Source organism: Dermochelys coriacea, chromosome 1 (assembly GCF_009764565.3).
Source record: "Dermochelys coriacea isolate rDerCor1 chromosome 1, rDerCor1.pri.v4, whole genome shotgun sequence".
Classification (NCBI taxonomy): domain Eukaryota; kingdom Metazoa; phylum Chordata; order Testudines; family Dermochelyidae; genus Dermochelys; species Dermochelys coriacea.
Window position 1 is genome coordinate 79535462 of NC_050068.2, and position 27987 is coordinate 79563448.

The 27987-nt window shown below is 40.9% G+C and overlaps 1 protein-coding gene across 4 annotated transcripts; it reads right to left on the reverse strand.

The window, feature by feature from the left end:
* Nucleotides 1–59: 59 nt before the first annotated feature.
* On the reverse strand, nt 60–27987 carry COMMD6 (COMM domain containing 6). Of its 4 annotated transcripts, XR_006277760.1 has the most exons (8): nt 27887–27987; nt 25936–25994; nt 25220–25285; nt 25019–25095; nt 24338–24503; nt 20226–20378; nt 17444–17587; nt 60–2280 (listed from the first exon to the last, which is right to left on the reverse strand). XR_006277760.1 is itself a non-coding variant. In XM_043504600.1 (7 exons), the coding sequence occupies exons 1-7, from the start codon at nt 27933–27935 to the stop codon at nt 17537–17539; spliced, it is 621 nt and encodes a 206-aa protein (XP_043360535.1). In that variant the 5' UTR covers nt 27936–27987; the 3' UTR covers nt 17323–17536. The 4 variants fall into 4 exon arrangements, 3 of the variants coding, with proteins under 3 accessions (XP_043360535.1, XP_043360536.1, XP_043360537.1); XM_043504600.1 differs by lacking the exon at nt 60–2280 and having other exon boundaries at nt 17323–17587; XM_043504601.1 differs by lacking the exons at nt 60–2280; nt 25936–25994 and having other exon boundaries at nt 17323–17587; nt 27887–27966.

Here is a 27987-nt window from a genome sequence, read left to right on the forward strand (position 1 = left end):
ATTTACCCTGTAAAGTTACCTTCCATCCTGATTTTGCAGGAATAATTTTTACTTTTTAAAAAAAATAAATAAAATTCTTCTTTTAAGAACCTGATTAATGTTCAGTGTACTAAAAATCCAGGGATTTGGTCTGCACTCACATTGTAACCAGTTGGTTAGTATATTATTCTGAAGCCTCCCCCGGAAATGGGGTGAAGGGGCTTCGGGGGATATTTTGTGGGGATAGGGCTCCAAGTGGCCCTCCCAAAATGTTTGTTTAATTCACTTGGTGGTGGCAGCAATACCGTCCAAGGACAAGGAAAGGAATTAGTGCCTTGGGGAAGTTTTAACCTAAGCTGGTGGTGCTCAACGGTTGCTCGTTCTGGTGGAGAAGGACCCAGGTGTTCAGCAGCGGCTCAGATCTCCAAGCAGCCTTTTTTAGGGGTGGCCTGCTTGCCCCAATTTGGGGAAGGCACTAGGAATAGTGGGTTAAAAAAAACTACCTTCCACTTTCTTTCCAGGCTCTAAACTAAACTAATCAGTGCTTGCTGAAATGTTCATACTATGTTAACCAGACTTGAACTGGAAGATTCTAACTGATAGAGAACTACATCAATTGTACATTGATAGTGTAGCCCTCCATGAGACGAGGCTTTCAGAAATTGGATCTGAAAAATTATCAGTTCTACTCATCTGGGAAATTTGACAATGAACCAATGATACATGATGTTGGATATGCTGTCAAGAAGTCTGTCCTCAGAGTATGTACCCCTCCAGTACCTATCAATGAGAGGATCATGCAGCTGGATACAAACACAAACTCTGTGTGACTGACTCTTCTGTCCATTTATGGCCCAACACTTGATTATTCCAAATAGCAAAAAAATGAGTTTTATTCTCAGCTGGAACAAATAATATTTTTTTTTCCTAGGGACAGACTCGTCTGTGTGGGTAAGGACTGGGAGCACTGGGGACACATCATTGGTCAATACAGCACAGGTAGCCTCAACAGAAATGGCCAGCTGTTCTTAAGCTTTGTGCATCTTGTGAGCAGATAGTCCCAAACACCTATTTTGCTGGCAGGTGACAGCAGCCGCAGAAAGGTCATATGGAGGCACCCTCACTCAGCAAATGGGCGTCAGCTTGATCTCATCCTGAGATCAACGTATTGCATGTTCAATCACTGCCTAGTGCTGATTGTGACACTGAGCATGCCCTTTTGAGGGCAAAGCTCCAATTGCATCTTAAAGAGATCTGTTATGCAAAGCAAAAAGGTAAACCTTGCCTCAGCATCACTAATATGAAGGATTCTGATACTTGTGCAAAGTTTCAATGTGTGCATGAGCTGGTTTTTTAAAATGATCAACCTGATTCCCCTGATTTTGACACCTTGTGGGAAAATTTTAAGATGATGATGATACTGGCTACTACCAAGGATGTCTTTGGAACAACAGAGAAAAAACATCTTGATTGGTTTGCAGCATCTGAACATCTGCTGCTCCCACTTATAGGGGGAAAAAAGAATCCTCACCTAACTTTACTTTAAACAGCCACCTAAGACCAGAACTCTCAAGTTTAAAGAGGGTAAGGCTGAGGTTCAGAAAGCCACCAAAGAAAGTGCCCAGAAGTATTGGCAAGACCTGTGCAGAAAGATTCAGATCTTTTTGAAAGAGGGGACTTTTGTGGTACCTATAGTGGAATTAAAGAAGTACTTGGTCCATCTTGTAAAAAGACCGCAAACCTGAAAGCGAAAGATGATACCATATTCACTGACAGGCAAAACTAACCTGACCGATGGATTGAGCATTACAAAGAACTCTACTCAAAGAATGTCATTATCTGTGACACTGCCTTAGAGAAAGTCTGCACGTACACTGCTACATTGGCTCAGCTGCACTGATGTAGCACATCTGGTGAAGATGTGGTGTGCTGACAGGAGAGCATCTCCCGCTGACATAGCGCTGGTGTGGACAGTGCAAAACTTGTTGCTCATGGGGGGAGGAGGGAAGGGGTTCACACCCCTGAGCAATGTAAGTTATATTGATTTAGACTGGAGTGTAGACTTGCCCTTAACTGCCATTCCCCAGTGTAGGCCTGGTACTTCAATGACGCGTTCACCAAAGCAGTCATCACCAGCTTCCAACACTGCAGAAGCTGGACCAAATACCAACTCCTGAAAGTGTAGAGAAGGCTACAATCAGATCCCCTGCTGCCATTAGGAGCTCCAGAGGTAGGAAGCTTGCAAGTCACATCTATGCCCGTCTCTGAACCTGTTGGAAAGAAAGCCATATACCCCAGGATCTGAAAGATATAAAGATAATTACTTTTGTGATGCTGGGCCAAAAAGGTTTAAGCAACTTGCAGGCTAATTGACGCTGATTCAACCTTTAGTGACATATAAGTAGATGTTTTGTGTGTTTACATGTATATTGTTAGAGGTTAACAACGTAACCAAACAGTTCCTCTCTGTAGCTGTATTCTGTTAATTCAGAGATCAAAAGGAGACGTTAACATTTAAATGTTCTGATATCACCATCTTAATTTCTCTTTGAAGTGTGTAGAAAATCACCTGCATATTCTGGGAGATAGGCAATTGTCTTATGTTAATCCATGTAGCTAATTACCAGTGATGCTTAGGAAATAAGTTACTTCAAAAGCCTATTGTTCACCCAAAGACTGGTGCTGTCAAGAGGCTGCAAAAATCTCTATAAAAACTCTTGTGACCTGATTCTTTCATCTCAGATCTGCTTAAGCTTTATTTGGGGGGAAATTTGAGTCATAAGACTGAGGTCTCCAGTCCCATCTGGAGTTTTTATTTCAGATGACAAAATTCAGTATCTTCCATTGTTTGCAGTGTTGTTGTAGTCATATTGATCCCATGATGTGAGATACAAGGCAGGTGAGGTAATATCTTTTATTGGAGCAACTTCATTTAGACACTATTAGGATGGCTGTCTTTTCTGTTTAATGAAGCAAATAAGTTCTGATGATAAATAAGAAGATTCAGACAATCCCTCATTAACTCAATATGCTAGGTCTTCACATGACACTACATCAGCTATCTCCATGCATCAGTATTGGATTTCCACTTCTTTAAAACCACTCTCACAGAACTTGATCTTGCAAGGTGCTGAGAAACTGCAGTTCTCACTGACTTAAATGAGACCAAGCCTTAGACCGGGGTTCCCAAACTTGGTTCATGGCTTGTTCAGGGTAAACCCCTGACGGGCTGCGAGATGCTTTATTTACCTGAGCGTCCACAAGTACGGGTGCTTGCAGTTCCCAGTTGCCGCAGTTCACTGTTCCCGGCCAATGGAAGCTGCGGGAAGCAGTGGCCCGACACACGCTACTTCCTGCAGCTCCCATTGGCCAGGAACAGTGAACTGTGGCCACTGGGAGCTGCGAGCGGCTGTACCTGTGGACACTCAGGTAAGCAAAGCGTCTCGCAACCCGCCAGGGGCTTAATCTGAACAAGCCACGAACCAAGTTTGGGAACCCCTGCCTTAGACCAAGCCCTTAGCCAGCAATGGTTATGTTTTTAGCTGCATTTTTAAGTGTGGAAAAATTTTAAGTAAGAACAACTAGACAAAGCTGTTTGTTTATACTCCTATATTTTTTGTATAACCACAATCATATCAGACCAAAATACCTTAATTCTGTGATATGTCCATTAATAATAATTGGGATATCTCCTTATCTATCACGCATCTAGAAAATAGCATCCTCTCTCAACTCGCATGTATTCCAGAGTCCAATCACTTATTTGCATTATTTTGAACTATATCAATTTCATTTTTAGTCTTGGGTAACCTTCAAGTAACATATAAGATCTGGACATTGTTTTTCACTGAACTTTTTATTAAATTCATCATCTTATCTTGTTCTAAGAGACTGATAGGCTGTCTAAGTCTCCAAAGCCCCAGGGATCCCAGTTAGAATTTCTATGTTCAGTGTATACACAATCAATTTAAAATAACATTAATGAAAATACACTTTCAAATATTAAATCTGTTTGCTTCAAGGAGGCATTTGATTTAAGCAGCAGCAATGTTTTCTGCCATTATTTAGTCAAAGATGGCCCCATGAGCTGCATTAACAGCACAGGCTTTGAGGCCACCAAAGATGAATATTAGCTTTTGTTTACAAAAGAAAGTTTCTAGTAAATACAGCCTTAAAAATGTAAACCAATGCAAGTTAATTATAAGAGCTTAAAGGAACAAGTAGCTGGACTATTTCTGCAGTAGGAGGGTGGGGAGGACCAAAACATCTTCCACTCCACAGACACTCACCATACATAATGTGAGTCAATTATGTTTAGAGTAGATTCCAAAGAGTCTTCCCATTAACTCTCCCCAAAATGTTTAGCCTGGCCTTGTGCATGCAGCTGTGATCCTGGTGGATCTGCTATGGCTGTGGAGTGGGAATGTGGTGAAATGCTGTTTTGCAGTGCCTCCCTCCCCCCAAAATATGCTAAGGCTAGCTCTGCTTATTAAAATTTTCAGCCGTCTCTGAGTCTGGGAGTAAACAGGCTGCTAGATGGCTGCCATATATAGGTATACTATTTTTATTGCTGCAAGGAGAACTCTGCTTCTACATACCTCACCCTTGCTATTTGGAGCACATGGGGGATACATCACTTAATCCCTGTGCCCTTCTTCAGCCACTTGACTATTATATGAGGAGGAAAAATAAAAGAGGAACGGCCAAAATACCAAGTGCTACAGTGAATGGAAATTCTGCAGCTCCTGGAATCCACTTCTCTCTGCCAGGGCCTGGCTGCCCAGCCTCACCTTGAAATTTAGGAGGGATCTGGAGCCTTGCTCTCCATTCTGCCCCACAGACAGAGGCTATTAGCATCTCTGTCATTGCTGTTGTTCTGCAGAGCCACCATGAGAAGCCTCCCTCAGCTGCCGAGGTGGATGGAGTATAGTGAGTTGAGAAAGACTGGGTAGAAGGACTGGTGGATTTGGGGTAAGGTATGGAATTGGGAATAGATGGATTTTTTGGAAGGAAGAGTATTATAATCAGGGAGCATCACAGCCATGGCTGACTGTGATAGTCAGCAAAGAAAATAACAGAACGCCACTAGCCATCACCTTCAGCCCCCAACTAAAACCTCTCCAACGCATCATCAAGGATCTACAACTATCCTGAAGGATGACCCATCACTCTCACAGATCTTGGAAGACAGGCCAGTCCTTGCTTACAGACAGCCCCCCCAACCTGAAGCAAATACTCACCAGCAACCACACACCACACAACAGAACCACTAACCCAGGAACCTATCCTTGCAACAAAGCCTGTTGCCAACTCTGTCCACTTATCTATTCAGGGGACACCATCATAGGGCCTAATCACATCAACCACACTATCAGAGGCTCGTTCACCTGTGCATCTACCAATGTGATATATGCCATCATGTGCCAGCAATGCGCCTCTGCCATGTACATTGGTCAAACTGGACAGTCTCTACGTAAAAGAATAAATGGACACAAATCAGACGTCAAGAATTATAACATTCAAAAACCAATCGGAGAACACTTCAATCTCTCTGGTCACTCAATTACAGACCTAAGAGTGGCTATTCTTCAACAAAAAAACTTCAAAAACAGACTCCAAGGAGAGACTGCTGAATTGGAATTAATTTGCAAACTGGATACAGTTAACTTAGGTTTGAATAGAGACAGGGAGTGGATGGGTCATTACACAAAGTCAAACTATTTCCCCATGTTATTCCTCCCTCCCCCACCCCCACTGTTCCTCAGATGTTCTTGTCAACTGCTGGAAATGGCCCACCTTGATTATCACTATAAAAGGTTTTCTTCCTCCCTTCCCCGCCCTCCTGCTGATAATAGCTCATCTTAAGTGATCACTCTCCTTACTGTGTGTATGGTAACACCCATTGTTTCATGTTGTCTGTGTATATAAATCTCCCCACTGTATTTTCCACTGAATGCATCCGATGAAGTGAGCTGTAGCTCACGAAAGCTTATGCTCTAATAAATTTGTTAGTCTCTAAGGTGCCACAAGTACTCCTTTTCTTTTTGCAAATATTCCTGAGAATAACTAAGAGGGCAGCACAGAACCATATCTCGAATTTATACAGTGCTGGTCACCATATTTTTAGTTTCAGAGTGTTTGGAAAGGAGTGGACAGTATTTTACACAGCCATGTAACAAGAAACATGCCAGGACCTTATATGGGATGTATAACTTGTTTCTTGTGCCCATTTCATACACACATTTTAACACCTCTGAAGTGTGGATGCAGTATTTGACACTTAATAGGTTGGAAGATCACTGGAGAGAAAATCTTTTGCTTGATTAAGAGCTATGCCAAACCAATGCAAGAAATATCCACCTAAAACATTAGGGATGAAATCCTGGCCCCCTCGAAGTCAACTGCAAAATTCCCATCGACAGAGCCAGGATTTCACCCTAAAACATTATCCTGAACACTAGGTTCAGAGGTAATTCTAAATGGAACTAAGCTGGGAACAGAAGTAAGAATGCCATTTTCAGTAGCTGAGAAGTGAAAGGTTAGAGAGAGCAGTAGGCCTTACAATAAATTAAACATCTTGAATAATATAAAAAGAAAAGGAGGACTTGTGGCGCCTTAGAGACTAACAAATTTATTTGAGCATAAGCTTTCATGAGCTACAGCTCATTTCATCGGATGCTGTAGCTCATGAAAGCTTATGCTCAAATAAATGTGTTAGTTTCCAAGGTGCCACAAGTCCTCCTTTTCTTTTTGTGGATACAGACTAACATGGCGGCTACTCTGAAACTTTAATAATACAGTATGCTAAAAAAATAATAGGGTGGTTAAATTTCATGAGTGTAGGACAAGGAAATACAAATGTTTATTCCATAACCTTGAAATATAGGAAAAAAAGTATGTTCAGCTACCTAAGCTAAACTACAGCTGTTACTCTTACACTTTAAAAATAAAATTAATAGCCATGTATGATGTGTAACTATTGTTATACGTAACTTTTTTTAAGTTACAGTATATCACTTATTGCAATACATAATATTTATTTTATCATCAAGGCATTGGATTTTTATTAATATTTTGTAGATGCAGATGGAAATTTGTGTGTGAATTTTAAATAAATTTAAGTAAGCAACAGGGAAGATGTAAAACTAAATCCACATTTACAAAGGTTTCTTCAGAAGTGATCCATATATGACATACTACAGGTACAAAATCCTGGAAGAATGCAGGACCCACAGGATACAAGATAGGTAGATCTCATGTAGTTTTGGGTTTACTTGTATTGGTATACTTGAGATAAAACTAAAGAATAGGATAAAACCAAGCAAAGGGAAATTTAGGTTGAACATTGGGAAAAATTCTAAAAAGTAATGTTAGACTGAGAAATAGTCTCCCGGAAGAAACAAGGAGCACTAAGTAAGACATTTATAAATCGTGTGATCCCTTCTTTCAACACCAGTGTCCCACTGTTAACATCAGCTTTGCCAAATAGTAGCAGAATTGTGGAGCCTTACAGGACAATTTCCCAGTGGAGGAGAAATCAGTGACAGAGTCTGGATATATTCCAAATGTAACTTGCTTTATTTGCATCTGCACACTAGTTTTGTAACAGGTAATTACAAACAGCATGCAGGCAATCAATCCCTTCTTCCAGAAATCTCAGCCCAACCCTACTCAGCTTCCAAGAAGCTAGTCTATCTCAGGAAATGCCTCCACCCATAAAAGAATAAAACAGAGTGAACTCTCCATTGTCTGCTACAGCATCTCTCAAAGGACTACTGCACTACAACACTAACACCACAGTACTTATTCAAAGACTCACTCTTGTTTACATAACAAACATTTCTTACACTACGTGTAACAGCGCCACCTAGTGACTAAAACAATGAGGAGTCCTTGTGGCACCTTAGAGACTAACACATTTATTTGGGCATAAGCTTTCATGGCTATAACCCACTTCATCAGATGTATGGAGTGGAAAATACAATAGGCAGGTATAAACAAACAGTACATGAGTTGTGGGTTATAGCCCACAAACGCTTATGCCCAAATAAATGTGTTAGTCTCTAAGGAGGGGTGGGCAAACTTTTTGACCCGAGGGCCACATCAGGGTTCTGAAGTTGTATGGAGGGCCCAAACAGCCTGACCACCTTCCCCTCCTGCCCCCCTCAGAATCCCTGACCTATCCAGCCTCCCCGCTCCTTGTCCCCGACCACCCCTTCCTGGGACCCCCCACTCCCCCCGGACCCTACCCCTTATTCCACCACCCCGCTCCCTGTCCCCTGACTGCCGCAACCCCTGTTCACACCCCCACACCTCCTGGGACTCTCACACCTATCCAACCCCTGCCCCCCCCATTCCCCATCCCCTGATGTGGGCCCACGGGCCGGATGTGGCCCGCAGACCATAGTTTGCCCACCTCTGCTCCAAGGTGCTACAAGGACTCCTCGTTGTTTTTGCTGATACAGACTAACACGGCTACCGCTCTGAAACCTGTCACCTACGGACTGCTACCAGTCATAGAATAGGCAACCTTAAGATGTAGCACCACAGCAAATGAACTAAAACTAATGGTTCCCCCCCCCCCCATTTTTTTAAAATCAAAAAGTGTATTAAAAAACTCATTGCTTCAAAATTGTTCGCATGCTATTTAACTGAACCTTTGCACACACACTATGAAGTTAATAAAATATTTCCATTTTACATTACAACATGCCATTGTGTATATACGTATAACACTAATAGACTGTTTTGGGAAGGATGACACTCACCAAGCATCCCAGTAACTTCTTGTTATGAATGAGTGAAACAGGATGGAGTTTGCCCAGTACCATTCTCAGCTACCTGACCAGGAAAAGTAACTAGAAAACCTGCAAAAGCTAATAAATAGTAGCTCCTGACAGCTGACAGATAATATCCAAATTCCCAAACTGACCCAATCACTAGTGCAAAGAGACAAAAAGCTGAAATCTATTAACATTAGGAGTATCCCATGACTCTCAGTTCAAGAGGCAGTATATTCCCCACCACCACTGCCTTAGAGCTTTAAAAAAAAAAAAAAGTCATTTCAGAGAATCTGTCAGCATATTCTCAAACTACACTGTTTTAGGAAGCTTTGATATGGACATATTCAGAGACAAACAGTCATTCCTTTAAACAGCAATATTTTTTCAGTCAGCTGTCCAAGTGCACATATCTGCTCTATTTCAAAGGCTGCTTAATGAAATGGACCAAATTGGCTTTTTACATTTTGATTTCCAATTGATAGGCAATTTGCTCCAGAATTTCATGAGCAAACTAGTAAACCATTTGCTAAATTAGGGTTCAACCTTGTTTCCATTAAAGTCAGCATCAGTTTTTGCCACTGACTTCAATGAGATGTCTGCTGAAATAATGAACTTAGATCTTAAAAACTGTTCTCTTACAACAGAAAATTTGATTATAACCCGATTTCAATTTCACAGGCAACATAAACAGAGGTATATAAATCAGAAACTGTTTAACATATATTCAGAGTAACACCTGAACAAGAGACCTGGTTTTCAAAAGGTCCACACAGCTAGCAGCAAGAAGAAAAGGAGTACTTGTGGCCCCTTAGAGACTAACAAAATTTTTTGAGCATAAGCTTTCATGAGCTACAGCTCACTTCATCGGATGCATCACAAAAGCTTATGCTCAAATAAATTTGTTAGTCTCTAAGGTGCCACACGTACTCCTTTTCTTTTTGCGAATACAGACTAACATGGCTGCTACTCTGAAAACAGCTAGCAGCCTCACTGCTATCAGTGGGATCTTCTAGATGCTTAGGCTTTTGAGATCGGGCCTCTCACTTAGATGCCTAAATAAAGATTTAGACTTTAGACACACATTTTTGAAAATCTTACCTACTGTAATTTAAGGAGGGAATGCAGAACTGGACAGTAAGAAGGGGGAGGGGAAGGAATTCAGAGGTAGTTTTTTTTAAAGTGTCTTTAACAAGAAAAATAAGGGAAGATTGACAATTAGGAAGTACGAACTTCCAAAACATAAAATTTTGATAAGGAACAGGTAAGGGAATATAAACCAGTGGATCCAGAGGATTAAGTTCATTAGCTAATAGCCTAATTGAACCACTGCCTATTTTTTAAAAAGTCCTGGAGAACAAAGGATTTTTCAAAAGACTGAAGAGGAAGTGGTGTGAATCTTCTGAGGAGAGAAAGTGATCCAAGATGTTACCCTCCACAAAGTTTTATCTCAATTCCTCAAGTAACACGAAACATACTTAAAACATGATAAAAATTTGAATTTCTATATGATTAGAGTCAAAAATATTAAGTAGCTTAGCTTCCTTAAGAACAAGTCTTCCCAGACACAATTGCTTTTTTTAAGAGAATGTGGTGGTAGCACAAATTTCACTTAATTTTGCTTTTAGTAAAGCATGTGGTAGATCTCATGACATTTGACTCAAAATTAAATCAAATTGATTAGGATACACATTACCACATGGATAGAAAATGGCTGAAGGACTGTAAATAAAAGGTAGTAACAAGCAGAGTTGTGGACAGGTGCAGAGCAGTACAAGAATAAGCCTTAGGATCTTCTCTCTGCCCCAGAAAAGGCCATTCTAACAACTTTGGTAGCGGGGATAGAGCTAACAAGCCCCACCTACTACCATGAGTCAGCTGTAATTACTCAGCATCTTTATAGAGGGTTCTAGGCCTAGTTTCACAAAGGGATGTAGGCATCATGATGCTGAGCATGACAACACCTGACTTTTAGGTGTCTAGAAAAATCACTGGAACAATGTGATCCACAAAGCCTGAGTTAAGTGCCCAGGCTCCCTATAGAATGAATGGAGAGAGAGAGACACACACCACATTTTAGACTATAATCCAAAAAGGCCAGCATAGGAGGCAGGGAACTGCCTAAACAAGTCAATGGGAGATGCTAATGACACAGGGGGGGTGTCCTAAGCCCCACCCCTCTCATGAAGATCAGTGCTTAAATCTGTGCTGTAGGGAAGATGTCTATCTCTGCTAGCCATCCACATCTAGGAACTTCTCTCCTGGAGACAAGCAGCTTAGGCACTAGGGTATTTTTTGCAATGAGTTAGGCAGACCTTTATCTCCATATAAAATGGTCAGGGAGAGAAGAACCTCTTTTATAACCTTTAGAGCAGTGGTTACGGTACTCACCTGGGATGTGTCAGTTCAAGTCACCCCTCTGCCTGAGAAGGGATTTGAACAGGAATTGCCAAGGCTCAGGTAAGTGCTTTAACTACTGGACTGTAGAGTGATTCTCACCTCTCTGTAGTCTAATGACTATTTAATGGACTATTAATGGACAGAGGGACCATATGAGAATATCCCACAATCTAGTAATTAAAGCATGGCAGATCCCAGTTTAAATTCCTTCTCTTCATCAGCCAAGTACCTTTATGAATCTGGGCCCCCCTAAACTAGTTATAGTAGCTAAGTAGAACTCTGCACTCCTATGCAAAAGATTAGAAATGGCCCTTCATATTTGTGTCAGGAAGGAGAAATTAAAGACAGCTAGAATGGTTAGAAAATATGAGCAGAAAAGTTTATCAAACTTGGAGGATAAAATACAAGCTAGTACTTCTGAAGAAAAATAATCCAGAAGTCATTCAAGCAGCAGGAGAAACCTGGAAAGAGGAAAGCTAAAAAGGCCAGGAGCTATTTCATATACATAGCTATCTGTTCAGAATGCAATTTAGAAAAAGGCAATGCCATTTTGGGGACCTCGACTAAACTAAATAGAGCCATGTTTTTGCTTTGGCCATGACTGGATGAAACTGGGACATGCACAGAAGCAAGTGGTCAGAAGGATAATCTAGGCCTTAATGCGGATGCTCTTTGGAAAAGATATCCTCATTGTCCAATAAGAGTTTAAGTGTGGACATTATTTCCTTTAACAGCCACATTTCTCTTCCTCCACCCAACCACGTTTCTTTAAATACAGTTCCTTGCATAAGACTGATATTCCCTGCCCTCCCCCTATAAAATGTTAAAGTCAGACAAGAATTGAGCAATGCTAGTGTGGTCTTTTATTCAACTCAAATAAATTTAAAAAAAAAAATCTTTAAATACAGACCCTGCTAATTTCAGTCTCTTATGCCTCTCCCTTTTCCAGAGGTGCTGTCTTTTTAGTTGCTGGGGGTATGGGGTGCTTGACCCCTGCTCTACCCCAAGCTCTTGCCTCTTCCCACCCACCCCCACCTTTCTGCCCCCCACTCCTACTCCTCTAGCACCTCCTACACACCCCTGAACAGCTGATCACAGTGGGCATGAGGCACCTAGAGGGAGGAGGAGGAGCTAATGGGTGAGCCCCACTGGGGGGGTGGGAGGCAAGGGAGCTGGTTGGGGCACTGCTGGTAGGTGCGAAGCATCCACTAATTCTTTCCCCAGGGGTGCTCTAGCTCCAAAGCACCCATGGAGTCTGTGCCTATATCATTTTCCAGGCTCATATAGTGCATTTCCAACATAGTTATTTCTCAGTGGTGTAAATAATCCTTGTAGTCTTTGGAATTTAGCTTTGAATTCCTCCATTTCCATATTCATGTGTGTGTGATCAGCAAGATAAATAGATGGAAGAATTTGGCAAGTTTTACCTAATTCAGTACGGAGAGAAGTTTAGTTAACTACCTGTCTTTTGGTTTATTTAAAAAAAGAGTGTGTGTGTGTGTGTCCTCAAGGGAGTCAAGATAGACTTTCATGCAACAAATAAGCACTCATGAACAAATATAGACCACTTTTAAATTTATCCAAATATTTAATAACTTTTTGTAAACATACAAAAATGCATGGTATAGAAATCTGTATTAAAATGGAAAGTAATATTAAAGACAAGATGTGATTCTTTATTCTGCTACAAATTTGGTTCTACACAGACAATAGTAAAAAGTTGCTTTTCTCTAACTTGCAAATATCACTATTCAGCACAATTCAATTTCTAAAACAATTTGAATATTTAATTGCTCCATTGTTTAATGTTGTAATTCTTACAGATGACTGAATAAAACATCTGGGATTTGCCTCAACAGCCAACTCTGTCACCATCTATTTAAAACAATATAAATCAAAAAGGTGTTCATTGAGATTTATCAGAACAGTCATACCAGACACAGGCTTCTGGGGTTTTTCTAACAAGTTTCAATATCCTGGCATGCAGGGATGTTTCACAAAGCATTCATTAATGTTTCTGGCATTATGGTTTCAGGTTGCCATATTGTGACAGTTTTAGACTCTGACTTTAAGGCCACAAGGGACAATCGTGATCTATCCTGACCTGCACACTGCAGGACATAGAACTTCACCCACCAACTCCTGAAATATAACCCCTCAACTAAGGCTGAGTTTTTGAAGTCCTAAGATCATGGTTTAAAGACTTCAAGTTATAGAGAATTCACCATTTACAGTAGTTTAAAACTGCAAGTGGCCCAGGCTGCAGAGGAAGGTGAAAAAACACCAGGGTCTGTGTCAATCTGACTTGGGGGAAAATTCCTTTCCAACTGCAAATATGGCAATCAATTAGATCCTGTATTTGTGGGCAAGACCCACCAGTCAGATACTTGGGAAAGAATTCTCTGTAATAACTGGGAGCCCTCCCCCTCTAGTGTCCCAGATCCAGCTGTTGAGGATTTTTGCTACTGGCAGTCACCAATGGGCCACATGCCATTGCAGGCTATGGTATCAGACCGTCCCCTCCATAAACTTATCAAGCTCAGCCTTGAAGCCTGTTAGGTTTTTTGCCCCCACTGCTCCTCTTGGAAGGCTATTCCAGAACTTTACTCCTCTGATGGTTAGAAATCTTCGCCTAATTTTGAGCCTAAAGTTGTTGGCCAGTTTATATCCTTTTGTTCTTGTGTCAACATTGGTGCTTAACTTAAATAACTCTCCCTCCCTGGTATTGACCCCTGCAATATACTTAGAGCAATCATATCTCCCCTCAGCCTTCTTTTGGTTAAGCTAAAAAAGCCACGCTCTCAGTCTCCTCTGATAAAGCAGATTTTCTTTTCCTCTGATCATCCTAGTAGCCCTTCTCTGTACCTGTTCCAGTTTGAACTCATCCCTTCCTTAAAGATAGGAGACCAGAATTGCACACGGTATTCCCAATGTCTCACCAGGGCCTTGTATAATGGTACGAACATTTCCCCGTCTCTACTGGAAATGGGGTTACTGCAAATTGCTTCAACTGCACAGGTCTGCCACATTGTGAAGAGAGGTAAACAGAACTGGTAAACTCAAACTTCTCACTTGGAGAAGCCACTATTAATGCTAGTTTAATGTTGCTGGACAAAAAGGCATCAATAACCAAAGCGTCTTTTCTCCACTCATGTTCCAATGTCAGCACAAACATTATCAGCTATACAAAGACTGACTAGAGTTTGTAACAGCAATTTAAGTATCAAGTGTCACCCCAAAATTTGTGGTTCATCTGGTTACCTGATTTTACTTTTGTCACCTATGCATGTCTAAGAACAGTCCCCAAAACTCTTAAATGCAGTCACCTAAAACACAAAAGAATAGGTTTCAATTACAAATACCTCTTCTAGAAATCCTTCAACTGACCATGTGATGGGACTCTGTACCAACCATCTCCCTGAAGGCTCATAAAAAGTGGACTTTAGGGTATGCCCAGGCTGACAAACCCAGGGTCTGGCAGAATGAGGAAGGAAGTACATTCTAGAGGCCAGGCCCTCTCCCAGAGAATATTCTGCAAGCAGCCTCCTCTCATTTTCAGATCAATCAAGTGCCACTTGTGCATGCCTACTGATCTGAACTGCACAGACAGTCCCTCAAGTAAGGTTCCAGATCCCAAACTATTTACTTTGAAAAGGTTAAACCCATCACCTTGCTCTTCATCTGGAATCCAGTGCAACTCTGAGTATTGGTGCTGTACTCCCTGCATTATGCCCAAAGGAGGAAATATGCTCTGCACAGCCTTGAGTTTGAATGGTTCCAGAGTGCACCCACAACATGGACTGCATTACAATCATATTATTCTGAAGTGACAAAAGGCAGGGATGATGACAGCAAAAGCTGCATCAGAAGAAGAGCTTGAACTGTTCTAGCCACTTTATAGATTTAAAACAACAACAATAAAAAACACCTTTTGGCACTGCTGCTTGATCTTTTAAAAAGCAGCTCTTGTTCCAACCACGTTCAATATTGTGAAACTAGGTCAAATGGTGGATACAAACCCTCTTTCAGTAGCACATTGATGACTGTTGCCAATTTTTTCCCCATTGCTTTCAGCCTATTTTCATCTGGTCTTATCAAGACTAAGCCTCAGTCCGGTAACCCTCATCCATTCGGTTTTCATACAGGACATGCTTTGCTTGTGCTATAGAGCAAATAAGATCTGATTTGAATACCTGCAGCATACTTATTACATGTCAGAATATTTTGTTTTCCATATGTCTAATTTTGTTTAGTTGTAATCTTCCATTTTAAATTATTCTGTTTATATGAAGACACTCAAAAATGGAAAGCTGGATTATTCCATATTTGAAGTTACCTCATTCTTGATCACAGATGGCCACTAAGTCAGAATCTTACTGATGACTGACAAGGACAACTAGTCTCTGGACAGACAGCAATGCAGTCCTGTGGACTCCTCCCAGAAAGAGTACTGCAGCTCAAAGAGTCTGTGGGACTTTTAATATTGTCGTAAGTGATTTGTTTAGCTCAGGCTGACCTTCAGTTTCCATTTCTTGACTTGAAATATCCAGTTCAGAAGAGCAAGTGATACAACTGCATCAAGCTTCCAGTTTAAACTTGTGGTATTTACTTACTATTCTAATCAGCAGATTGTTTCCTAATTAAAGTTGAATTTACTACAGAACATACATAAGCAACAAAATAACATGCTATCAACTGTATCTATGTGCTCCAAACATATTTAACAAACATTCACTCTTAAATTTTAAACTTGCCTGTAAGTTCTGCTTAGTCAATGTTAACTTCCCTGCACAGAACTAAGATTTTAGGACTCTGTTACTAGAGATATTTACTACAATAGAGATGGTAAATCCAGATTTATGGAAATATTTCAGTGATACTAATCCATTTATTAATAGAATGATGGAAGATGTTCAATAATTAACAAAATTGGTGTGGATTGCACTCTCAGCAAATTTGCGGATGATACTAAACTGGGAGGAGTGGTAGATACGCTGGAGGGGAGGGATAGGATACAGAAGGACCTAGACAAATTGGAGGATTGGGCCAAAAGAAATCTAATGAGGTTCAATAAGGATAAGTGCAGGGTCCTGCACTTAGGATGGAAGAATCCAATGCACCGCTACAGACTAGGGACCGAATGGCTCGGCAGCAGTTCTGCGGAAAAGGACCTGGGGTGACAGTGGACGAGAAGCTGGATATGAGTCAGCAGTGTGCCCTTGTTGCCAAGAAGGCCAATGGCATTTTGGGATGTATAAGTAGGGGCATAGCGAGCAGATCGAGGGACGTGATCGTTCCCCTCTATTCGACACTGGTGAGGCCTCATCTGGAGTACTGTGTCCAGTTTTGGGCCCCACACTACAGGAAGGATGTGGATAAATTGGAAAGAGTACAACGAAGGGCAACGAAAATGATTAGGGGTCTAGAGCACATGACTTATGAGGAGAGGCTGAGGGAGCTGGGATTGTTTAGTCTGCAGAAGAGAAGAATGAGGGGGGATTTGATAGCTGCTTTCAACTACCTGAAAGGGGGTTTCAAAGAGGATGGCTCTAGACTGTTCTCAATGGTAGCAGATGACAGAACGAGGAGTAATGGTCTCAAGTTGCAATGGGGGAGGTTTAGATTGGATATTAGGAAAAACTTTTTCACTAAGAGGGTGGTGAAACACTGGAATGCGTTACCTAGGGAGGTGGTAGAATCTCCTTCCTTAGAGGTTTTTAAGGTCAGGCTTGACAAAGCCCTGGCTGGGATGATTTAACTGGGACTTGGTCCTGCTTTGAGCAGGGGGTTGGACTAGATGACCTTCTGGGGTCCCTTCCAACCCTGATATTCTATGATTCTATGAAAAGGGAGTAAAAAATTAGGCTAACCTTCTTGATACAACTGGAATTTATCAGTTTGACGACACTACTCATGGCTAATATGCTTGCTGACTGTAATTTTATGCACTTTACATAGATGATATAATTGATTCCTTATGCATACCAATGGCATCATGATTTTACAGAGAAAAGTGTAAACATGGGGTTTACGCTTCTTCCAGTAATTTCCTCAGTTAGCATTTTCGTGGGTGTTTGAGTCTGAGGTTGTTACATAGCTAAGAATGTCACAATCTTCTGCCTGAATAGAGCTAAATACATTTTTACTCAGATTACCACCTTGCAAGAGTTTGTTCTTTCATATATTTAGAAGAAAAGTTACATAAACATTCAGTGTGATCCAAAAATAAAAAAAAAAAGGAAGATACTGAAAAATATTCTTGACAGGACCATGAGACTACATACCTTACTTAAACATTGACACTTAATTACTTGTGCAAGATAGGAAGGCTTATTTGGATCAAGTAAAGTGTCTTTGAAGTATATAAACAGTTATGCTCAAACTGTTTCAAGAACAGCTGCCATTTCCTTGAAATGTCTGAAGAAGTCCTGAAAAAGAAGAGGCAATATTAAACTGCACTTTAACAATTTGCATTGTAGTTAAAGCCAACAGCTTCTTGTTGGAATTTTTTCCCTATGGTTTACAAGTAGCACCCAAGATTAGAGTATCTAAAATATGAGAACTTTAATCCAGTTTGCTTTATGCATTAGTCAGCACTTTGTGTAAAGTCACTTTCACTATAGTCTGATGCCATATTTGTGTAGTTTTGTCTGATGCCTTTGGGAAAAGGAGAGAAAAAAAGTTTTAGAAGTAGGAAAATGTGGTTGCAAGACCACAGAAATTGATAGGAGTAATACCTGAAAGTTTTTATTCCCAGTTTGAAATAACCTCGATATTCAGTTTACAGTGTCCCTTTCACATAGCAATCGAACAGCAATATATTAAAGTTTCCAATCTACAGAGTTGAGATTCGAGCGGATCTAGATTCAGAAAAATCACCAGTCAACCCTTGCCTTTTTAATACATTTTTCACTAAAGGGTTTTATTGATCGTTAGACTTGTAGAAGTTTAGTTTAAAAACAAAGGGGATGTAATGACCTTTTAACATAACTGAACTCTGATAGCTAAACAAAAGCTCTCACGGCCACCACCATCCAGGTTTTCAGCTGTAGGCAAAGGAATTAAGGACCACTTTGATAAGGTTGCTGTGGAGAGGGAAAGGAGGAGGAGAATAGTAAAATTGGACTGGTGTGCAGGTGTGCTGTGACTGAACAGAATATATGGCAATAGTAGAACACAGTGGGGCACCAGAGCTGGAACATTTTGAGGGGGAGGGAACCCACCAATAAACCAAAATAAAACCTTCCTTTAATGGCTGTTACAGCAGGTCCACAAATGCCAGCAAAAAGGAGTATACAATATTTTATATGAAGAGCCAAGATTTTTCAGCCTTAAAGGAATAGAATCAACTTGACTAGTCATTTAAAAAACAATGTTTCAGGTATTACACCTGCCCAGAGAACCCCAGCCAATTTTTGTGGCGCTACAGCCATATATTTTTACTACTCTGTTACTTAGTAGTTGTGTGAAAGACTCACACAATCAAGAAAGAGAATGTGACTGACTACCTGATTATATGGGAGACCACAGTGAAACCAACTACACAAAAGTAAACAAAACACTCCCCGCCTTTGGATTTTTTCCCCCCCCCCATTTATAGCATTAGTAACATCCCCCTACCTCAGAGTGAAGTGCTATTTTTTTTAAATGGCATTGTTCCTAGTGATTTGTGCTACTTTTTTACTTTTTATAAATGGAAGCCTGTAAAATATAAGCTATATAATCACACTGAGAGGTTGCTCTGTTCAGCATTAGGAAGCCTCTTGCAGCAAGCTCAACCATTCGGTAGTCTACTTTCACCTCTCTGTGTTTGTGTGGGGAAGGGAGAGCAGCAGCAGAAGAGACTTAATTAGCAGCTGCTGTTTAACTCTATAGTCAGAAATGGTTCCAAAAGTTAGTGTACATTCAGCTACGATGATTCAAATGATTTGGAGATCCATGTTTATTTTGAAGCTAGGAGAGTTGCAAAATTTTTAAAATTTTTAAATTGACAATTCCACTTCATGAGGAATATCTACAAGTCAGTTATGTTTAAATTTGGTACCGTCTCAACAGATTAAACTCTCTGAAAGACCAGCTAGCCCTCTGCCTCTTTAAGTACCATAAAAGAACCCAGAAAGCTCTTCTTAGGCCCAAGACTAAAGAAATGCAAAACAATTTTTTAAGGTTAAGGATTTATCATACATTAGCTCCTTACCCATTTGACCCTGGCCATTTCAGATGATCTCACAGAACCCTCCAAACTTCCAGCAATCTGACTTCTGGCACCGGCTATTGTGCTAAGCCAGAGGTTCCCAAACTTGGTTTAGGGCAAGCCCCTGGCGGGCTGTGAAAGGCTTTGTTTACCTAAGCATCCGCAGGTATGGCCACTTGCGGCTCCCAGTGACCGGCCAATGGGAGCTACAGGAAGTGGTGGCCCAGCCCACGCTGCTTCCCGCAGCTCCCATTGGCTGGGAACGGAGAACCGTGGCCACTGGGAGCTGCAAGCAGCTGGTTACCTGAGCGTCCGCAGGAACAAAGTGTCTCATGGCCTGCCAGGGTCTTACCCTGAACAAGCCACGAACCAAGTTCAGGAACCCCTGCTCTAAGCATTAAGGATTTTTTTCCTGAAAGTTTGGTTTTAGGCTTTAATTCAAATTTCAGTTTTTAAGGCTGGAGCAGTTCCACAGACCTCTTGAGCTTCGAACACACTCTGATTGCAGGAGAGGCAGCTGGGTAGCAAAGTAGACAGATCATCAAGCGAGTTAACATACTAAGAGATCTAGTAGTCTTTGGTTACAATTTTACTCATTGAAACAGGATAGTTTTGATAAGGGCAAGGCAATTTTAAACTTGGAATTCTTAAGTTAGAGTTCTTATTAAATTAACAATGTTTGGGTTCAGTTGCTTAAGCAAATAGATTTTTAATCTGAACCATATGTAGACGTCTCATCTTTCCATTACCACATAGGTAATTAAATGTCCCAAATGTGTTTTCGTACATGTAAACATTTGCATATCTATTAAAGTAGTGTTGTATGCAACTCTTATTGAGAAGTAAGAATTGTATGAAACTGGATTACAAACCTGGAACTGTGGGATTGTCATTTCAAAAGACCTGCTCATTATCTGGCCCGACAGCTCTGCCACTTTTAGTGTCATTGTAACGTAAGGATACTTAAGAGACCTGCAGCTGTCAGAGCTCACTGCCATTCCCAGTTTCCATTGAATATCTATAATCTGAAGAAAAGAAAGAGCAACCAAACTGTTTTTAAACATTTCCAATCAATTCTACTGACACTAAACTATAATATCAGTAATTAAGGCTACGTTTAGTGATGGGTATTTTTAGTAAAAGTCACGGACAGTAAACAAAAATTCACGGCCGGTGACCTGTCCATGACTTGTACTATATACCCCTGACCAAAAAAAAAAAAAAAAAAAATTAAAGGGGGAGGGAAGGGAAAGAGAAGAGAGGAGGAGGTGTGCAGTGTGCGTCCCAGGACCCCCGCTAGTGCTGGCTGGGGCAAGGGGTGTGTGTGCGCAGTCGATGGGGCTGGCAAGCTTCCTACCTGGCTTCACACTTGCCCGGAAGCAGCAACATCACACTCCCTCAGCTCCTAGGCGGAGCCAGGCAGCTCTGTGTGCTGCCTCTGTCCCGAGTGCCGGTTCTGCAGCTCCCATTGGGGCAGTGCCCACAGGCGGTGTGCAGAGCTGCCTGGCCACACCTCCAGCTAGGAGCCGAGGAATGTCGCCACTTCCAGGGAGCTCACACCCCCCTTACCCGAGGTAAGCACTGCCCAGAGCCCTCACCCCCTCCCACACCCTAACCCCCAGCCCTGAATCCCCTCCCACAACTAAACTGCTGCTGCTGTTGGTAGGTGGCGGTGGCCCAATGCTGCCCCAGCAGCGGCTGGCCTGGGGGCCGCCCGAGCTGCTCAAAAGTCACATGACAAACTTGCAGCCTTATCAGTAATACATTAGCCCACCATGCTCTAGCTCACCCAGAAGTTGTGGGCTTGACGTAGGAGCTACTGAGTAAAATTCTGTGGTCTGTTTATTGCTGGAGGTCAGACTAACAATCCCTTGTGGCCTAAAGCAGTAGTTCTCAACCTTTCCAGACTAATGTACCCCTTTTGGGAGATTGATTTGTCTTATGTACCCCCGAGTTTCACCTCACTTAAAAAAAAAAACCTGCTTACAAAAATCAGACAGACATTCAGAGGTGTCACAGCACACTATTACAGAAAAATTGCTTGCTTTCTCACTTTTACCATATAATAAAATAAATTCATTGAATATAAATATTGTACTTACATCTCAGTGTCTAGTATACAGAGCAGTATAAACAAGTCGTCATCTGTATGAAATTTTAGTTTGCACTAACTTGCTAGTGTTTTTTATGTAGCGTGTTGTAAAACTAGGCAAATAGTTAGATGAGTTGATGTACCCTCTGGAAGATCTCTACGTACTCCCAAGGGTACATGTACCTCTGGTTGAGGCATCACTGGTCTAAAGTATCTATTAAACTATAGCTAAAACTGCAGAAAATGGAAGATAACATTAAGAAATGTTGGATCACAAAGAGTCACCTACTGGATGCTCTAAACAAGACTAAATTCTTCTCTATCCTGACCCCTTAAATCAGTGGTTCTCAAGCAGGGGTACATATACCCCTCAGGGTACACAGAGGTCTTCCAGGGGGTACATCAACTCACCTAAATATCTGTCTAGTTTTACAACAGGCTACAGAAAAAGCGCTAGCAAGTCAATACAAACTAAAATTTCACACACACAATGACTTGTTTATACTGCTCTATATCCTATACACCGGAATACAAGTACAATGTTTACTGTAAATAAATCTTCTCCTTAGGCTGCCACCTTGACATGGTGGAGAAGCTTACTTAAGACCCTAAGAGCAATGCTGTTGGGAGTCCTGGTAGGGTCACTCTTTGCAGTAAGGTTGAAGGCAAGGTACCAGACAAAGTGCAGCCCAACTCAACACAACCCAGTACAAGATCTCCATGGCAGAGTAGGCAGATGAAGCAGGATCACCTCTCAATGGCTGTAATGGAGGAGAAGCCCCTGGTTGTCTCAGACTTCCTTGCCACGGGACACAGGTACCTCTTCTGCCAAGATTTGTGTGGCTGTTGGTGCACAACGGCTCCCCCACATTAAACTGCTCACATGCAGGCTTCTCTCACAAGGGGAGCTTCCCCCCCACCCCCAATATTTATATTCCAATTTTTTATTTATATGGTTAAAAATAAGTAAGCAATTTTTCAGTAATAGTGTGCTGTGATTTTGTATTTTTATGTCTGATTTTGTAAACAAGTAGTTTTTAAGTGAGGTGAAACTTGGGGGTACCCGAGACAAATCGGACTCCTGGAAGGGATACGGTAGTCTATAAAGGTTGAGAGCCACTGCCTTAAATAAACCTGGAGTTCAACTGCAGCTCCCCTTCCTCCCCACAAGAAGTTGTTGGTCCAAAGTACTTTGTAGCCATGCAAACATAGCTTCAAATTACTATATAGAACACAATTTCAGGGGGGGGGGGGGAAAAAGAGGCCCTGGAGAATTCAGTAAGTCAGTGGGAGAGGCAAATACATCATCCATTTCTTCTACCATTCAATAGCATTTATGGGTCCATTTTCATTTTAAAACTCTGCCAGCCAGTCGATACAACCAGGATTTAGGCACACGTTTCCAGCTTGGCATTAAGCAGTTACATTTCACTTGCCCAGACAACAGGCTTTTTCCTGGCATAGCGGACATCATCATCCATCAATAGCCATAATTATAAGTTTACAATTGCAAATTTTTGGTGAAGGTTGATTTGACTGACGTTTCACAGATAAACACACATTCAAGAAAAAACATTTTCTTCAACTGTTTATTTTGTTACTTGCTAGGCAATTACTATGAAGTCAGATTATTTGAAAGAGGATTAGATACAGATATTCAAAAGCATGGTTTTATTAACAACTCAAGGGTTCTAGTATCCCTCAAGCTTCACTGATTTTATTTTTGATTCTTAACAAAAAGGGTTAAGGACATGTCTAGGTCTTCACAATTGTGTTGCAATGACAAACGTCTTCAGCAACATAAGCTCCAATAATTTGGCAGATGTACATGACTGAAAGGCACTGGCATTAAATTCTAAGGATGTTTTTTTGTTTTTTTTAAATGACCACACACAACCAAAGAATAAGTCCTTCAAGAAGGGCAAGAGCAAAACCTACTTAAGAGATTGCTTATGGTGAGCTCTTACTGCTCTGTTGTTTGTAAGTGTACAAGCAGGAACAGAATTTCTGCTGCCAGTGCAATTTTTCATGGCAAGAGGATTTTACCCACCCATCTTTAATTGACAAAGAAAATCAGGGTAATATCACTCCTAAGCCCCTGATGAGAGGCACAAGACCCTATACTAATGCCTATATGTAATTTTTTTGCTATGGCTGTATTCTTAGTAATCTTCATGAGTTCATCAAGAATTTAGGAGATAGAAGTATTCTTAGCTAACTCTACACTTTCAGAAACACATGTTGAATTTTTTCAAATACTCTATCTATTCATGCATTAAGAGGCAGAATTACTGTTTTCTGTTCATGTAAGTCCATAACATGACTAACAGTTTATATAAAGATCATGCGCAAGTATTAATGTAAGAATTCACATCAGAATGTTTTGCTTAAGTACATGAATTTCAGAGCCTTATTGTGCTATACACTAAGTAAAATGTTTAACTCATGGAAGTTAAAATATTAGAGCTCCATTTTAACTCACTAACAACTCTGAGAAGCGTAGTTTGAACAGACTGTCACTTGTATGAATAAGCAGACAAACTTTTTTTTTTTTTGGTAATTAAAAGTGCCAATTTGTTTTAGTGCCAGTCACTTCTTTCAAGGTATAAAACCTATAGATTTCTACTTGAAGTTTTATATGTTGTCAGAATGAAAATGCAGTATTAATGGAAGTCTTCTAAACTTGTTGGAAAAATATTTGAACCACCTAGCTCTATACGTCTCAAGCATTTGTAAGCATTAAGGGGAAACTAGTATTAGCCAGGTCTAATCACAATGTGCAGGCATCCAACAGTCCATTAAATATATTTGCCATTTTTGCAGCAGCATCCACCATGAAGTAGACATTTTTGGAAAGTTAATGTGATTGAATCAGAAGTCTGAGCTAGTTACCTGTCCCACTGTTGCCATATTTCTAGCATCTTCTGACATGATAGATTTACCCTGTTCATTCCATATATGGCAAATAACCTGAACTGCATGTTTTGGCAGCATACTGATTACATTACCCAGACCAGTGGAGAGTTCTTCTGCAGAGAGGTTGTTTTTGGCTGCTGTGCTGTAGATAAATTTAAAACGAACAAGCTGTAGGTTTCTGTAAGAGTGATGTTAAAGAAATCCAGGGTTTTTTTAAAAATAGGCAAACATTTCCATTAGTTTTCTCTGTTCATTACTATTATTTTACATAGTAATTGTGTAATGCAACCTACACGCTCTTTTTGCAAAGGATTTTACTTAATTTCCTCCAAAGTAAACTGTGCTAAGAATGTGCATGCAAAGTCCCCACAAGGGAGCAATTTCCTTTTATTTATGTATACCCCATATATTTAATATTCATAAATATTCTAAGTGAAAAAACAGATTTGTTTCTGATTTATGAATTTAAAAATGAGTTAATACAAGTTTGCAAACCCCTTTAGATCCTCTCAAGTACTCAGAGTCAAAATTTTCTGGCTCCTCCTCAGCCTTAATTTATACCTTTCTACCTTTTATGATCCCTCCTCCCCCCCCTTTTTTATTTATTTAAGGAAAGAATAAAATTAAGAGGTTTAGGGAGGATGGGTTCTTGCTTACCTGAATAAAAAGGAAACAACATTAATTATCTTTGCTAGGTCAGCAACATTCATTTCAACTCCAGCCGTTTGAAATCTCTAGAAACAATGGTTGAACACAAACAAATGTAAGTCTTAGAAACATTCTGTAATTCACGTGATATGTTATAAACAATGAATGTAAGTGATTTGCTTTTGGATGACCTGTAATCATGAAACTTACCTGGCATAGTTCTACTGTATTTACACCTGGGATCAGACAGCGAAGATGCTGCATAATTCGCTCACACTACAAAGAAAGTTACATGGACAATAACTAGTGAAATTATTAAAATATCATGCTTTTAAAAATCTGTACAGAGGGTGTACACCTGGAGTTGTACGGTTTTAATACACAGTGGCCAAGCGAAGAAGCCTATTGTGGTAATTGTGGCAATATACAAATAGTGTGCTATACCACTTTACACATATACTAAGTGAAGAGGAAAAGGATGTATTAAATCAATGGCTGCTGCTAAAACTACATTTAAATACCATCAAACCCACAAGAGTAAGGAAAAAAAAAATCAAAAATTTTAAACCACTAGCTTACCTGCTTTGCACTGCTTACAACACAGAGCTGCAACTAGCGATACAATTCAGCACTAAGGGTGCATTTTCCCATGATTTAATAGAAAACATAAAAGGGATTGTTTCCCAGGCTAGCTGTTCCTGTGTGTACTATTCAAAAGCAAAATCATTGTTTGTATTTTGTAAAAATACAAAATTGACTTAGTCTCACTAATCACTAGAGGATGTGGTCCACTAACGCAAAGGTGGGGGACATTACAATTACCCTATCAGGGAAATTTGCACTCCGACAGCTAGTAACATAACCATCACTTCAAACATTTTACAATACACAAAAGCGTAAGAGCTAAATATAGAAATATTACTTACTAGCTCAGCAAATAGATCCTTAGGTAGTAGTTTAATAATAGCAGCAGTACTACCAAAATCTAAAAAAAATAAATTTATTAATTAGCTGTGTGCCCTTAAATAAAAAAAAAATCTTCTCAGCTCATGGGAAGGCTCTCAGCTCATCCCCTCCGCCCTGACAGTGTTTGCATTTTAAACAAAATCTTTGGTCAATATCCAAGAGTTTAATCGCCAGATTTCTGCTTCATAAACAAAAACTAAACCTATTAAAAATACCTAATGACAGCATTAAAGGTAAATTTTAATAACAATTGAATCCATAGAGACATATATTTTTTAAGGTCAGAAAGAACCATTATGATCTCTAGACCGACTTCCTACATAACTCAGAACATTATCCACACCACACAATCCATTGTCTACAGCCAAGCTCTATGATAAAACTGCGTTTGCTCCAACCCCTCAGACAAACACCTACAAGAACTACAATTCCCACCTGCTGAAGTGAAAAAACAGATTGACAGAGCCAGAAGAGTACCTAGAAGTTACCTACTACAGGACAGGCCTAACGAAGAAAATAACAGAACGCCACTAGCCATCACCTTCAGCCCCCAACTAAAACCTCTCCAATGCATCATCAAGGATCTACAACCTATCCTGAAGGACGACCCATCACTCTCACAGATCTTGGGAAACAGGCCTGTCCTTGCTTACAGACATCCCCCCAATCTGAAGCAAATACTCACAGCAACCACACACCACACAACAGAACCACTAACCCCAGAACCTATCCTTGCAACAAAACCAGTTGCCAACTGCATCCACATATCTATTCAGGGGACACCATCATAGGGCCTAATCACATCAACCACACTATCAGAAGCTCGTTCACCTGCGCATCTACCAACGTGATATATGCCATCATGTGCCAGCAATGCCCCTCTGCCCTGCACATTGGCCAAACTGGACAGTCTCTACGTAAAAGAATAAATGGACACAAATCAGATGTCAAGAATTGTAACATTCAAAAACCAGTCAGAAAACACTTCAATCTCTTTGGTCACTCGGTTACAGACCTAAAAGTGGCAATTCTTCAACAAAAAAAACTTCCAACTCAGCAGTCTCTCACGGGAGTCTGTTTTTGAATTAATTTGCAAACTGGATACAATTAATTTAGGCTTGAATAGAGACTGGGAGTGGATGGGTTATTACACAAAGTAAAACTATTTCCCCATGTTTATTTCCCCTCCTACTGTTCTTGTAAAGTGCTGGAAATGGCCCACCTTGATTATCACTACAAAAGGTTTCCCCCCCCCGCTCGTAATAGATCACCATTCCTGGTCACTCTTGTTACAGTCTGTATGGTAACACCCATTGTTTAATGTTCTCTGTGTATATAAAATCTCCCCACTGTATTTTCCACTCCATGCATCCAATGAAGTGAGCTATAGCTCAGGAAAGCTTATGCTCTAATAAATTTGTTAGCTTCTAAGGTGCCACAAGTACTCCTTTTCTTTTTGCAGATACAGACTAACACGGCTGCTACTCTGAAATGACTCATTGAGCTGTAGCTCACGAAAGCTTATGCTCTAATAAATTTGTTAGTCTCTAAGGTGCCACGGGTACTCCTTTTCTTTTTTCTTAAAAACCTGAATCCAGAAATATTTGGTTTCTTCAAACAAGCGATGGCCACATAAGGGCAGGCCTCTGCCCTCTCTTCGGGTGTCAGCAAAGCTCAGAGATGCGTGCGCGCGCACAACTCCAGCCCCATCTCCACCTTGTGTCCCACCACCTCCTCCTCCTCCTCCTCCATATACCATCCTAACTCCCTCCCCATTGCCCCCCATAGCACGCCACTGCCCTGAGCTCCCCTTTCCTGTTGCCTCACCCAATCCTCCCTCCCCACACGTGCCCCATCCATCTCTTCCCAGCCTCCACCCATCCATGTGCCCCACCAGCCCCGCCCTCTCACCAAAGGGCTCCAGGGACGGCGCGCCCAGCACAGCAGCTTTGGCGGCCATCGTGCCGCCAGCCACCCGGTGCCCCCGCCAGGCTGCTTCCGCTAACAACACC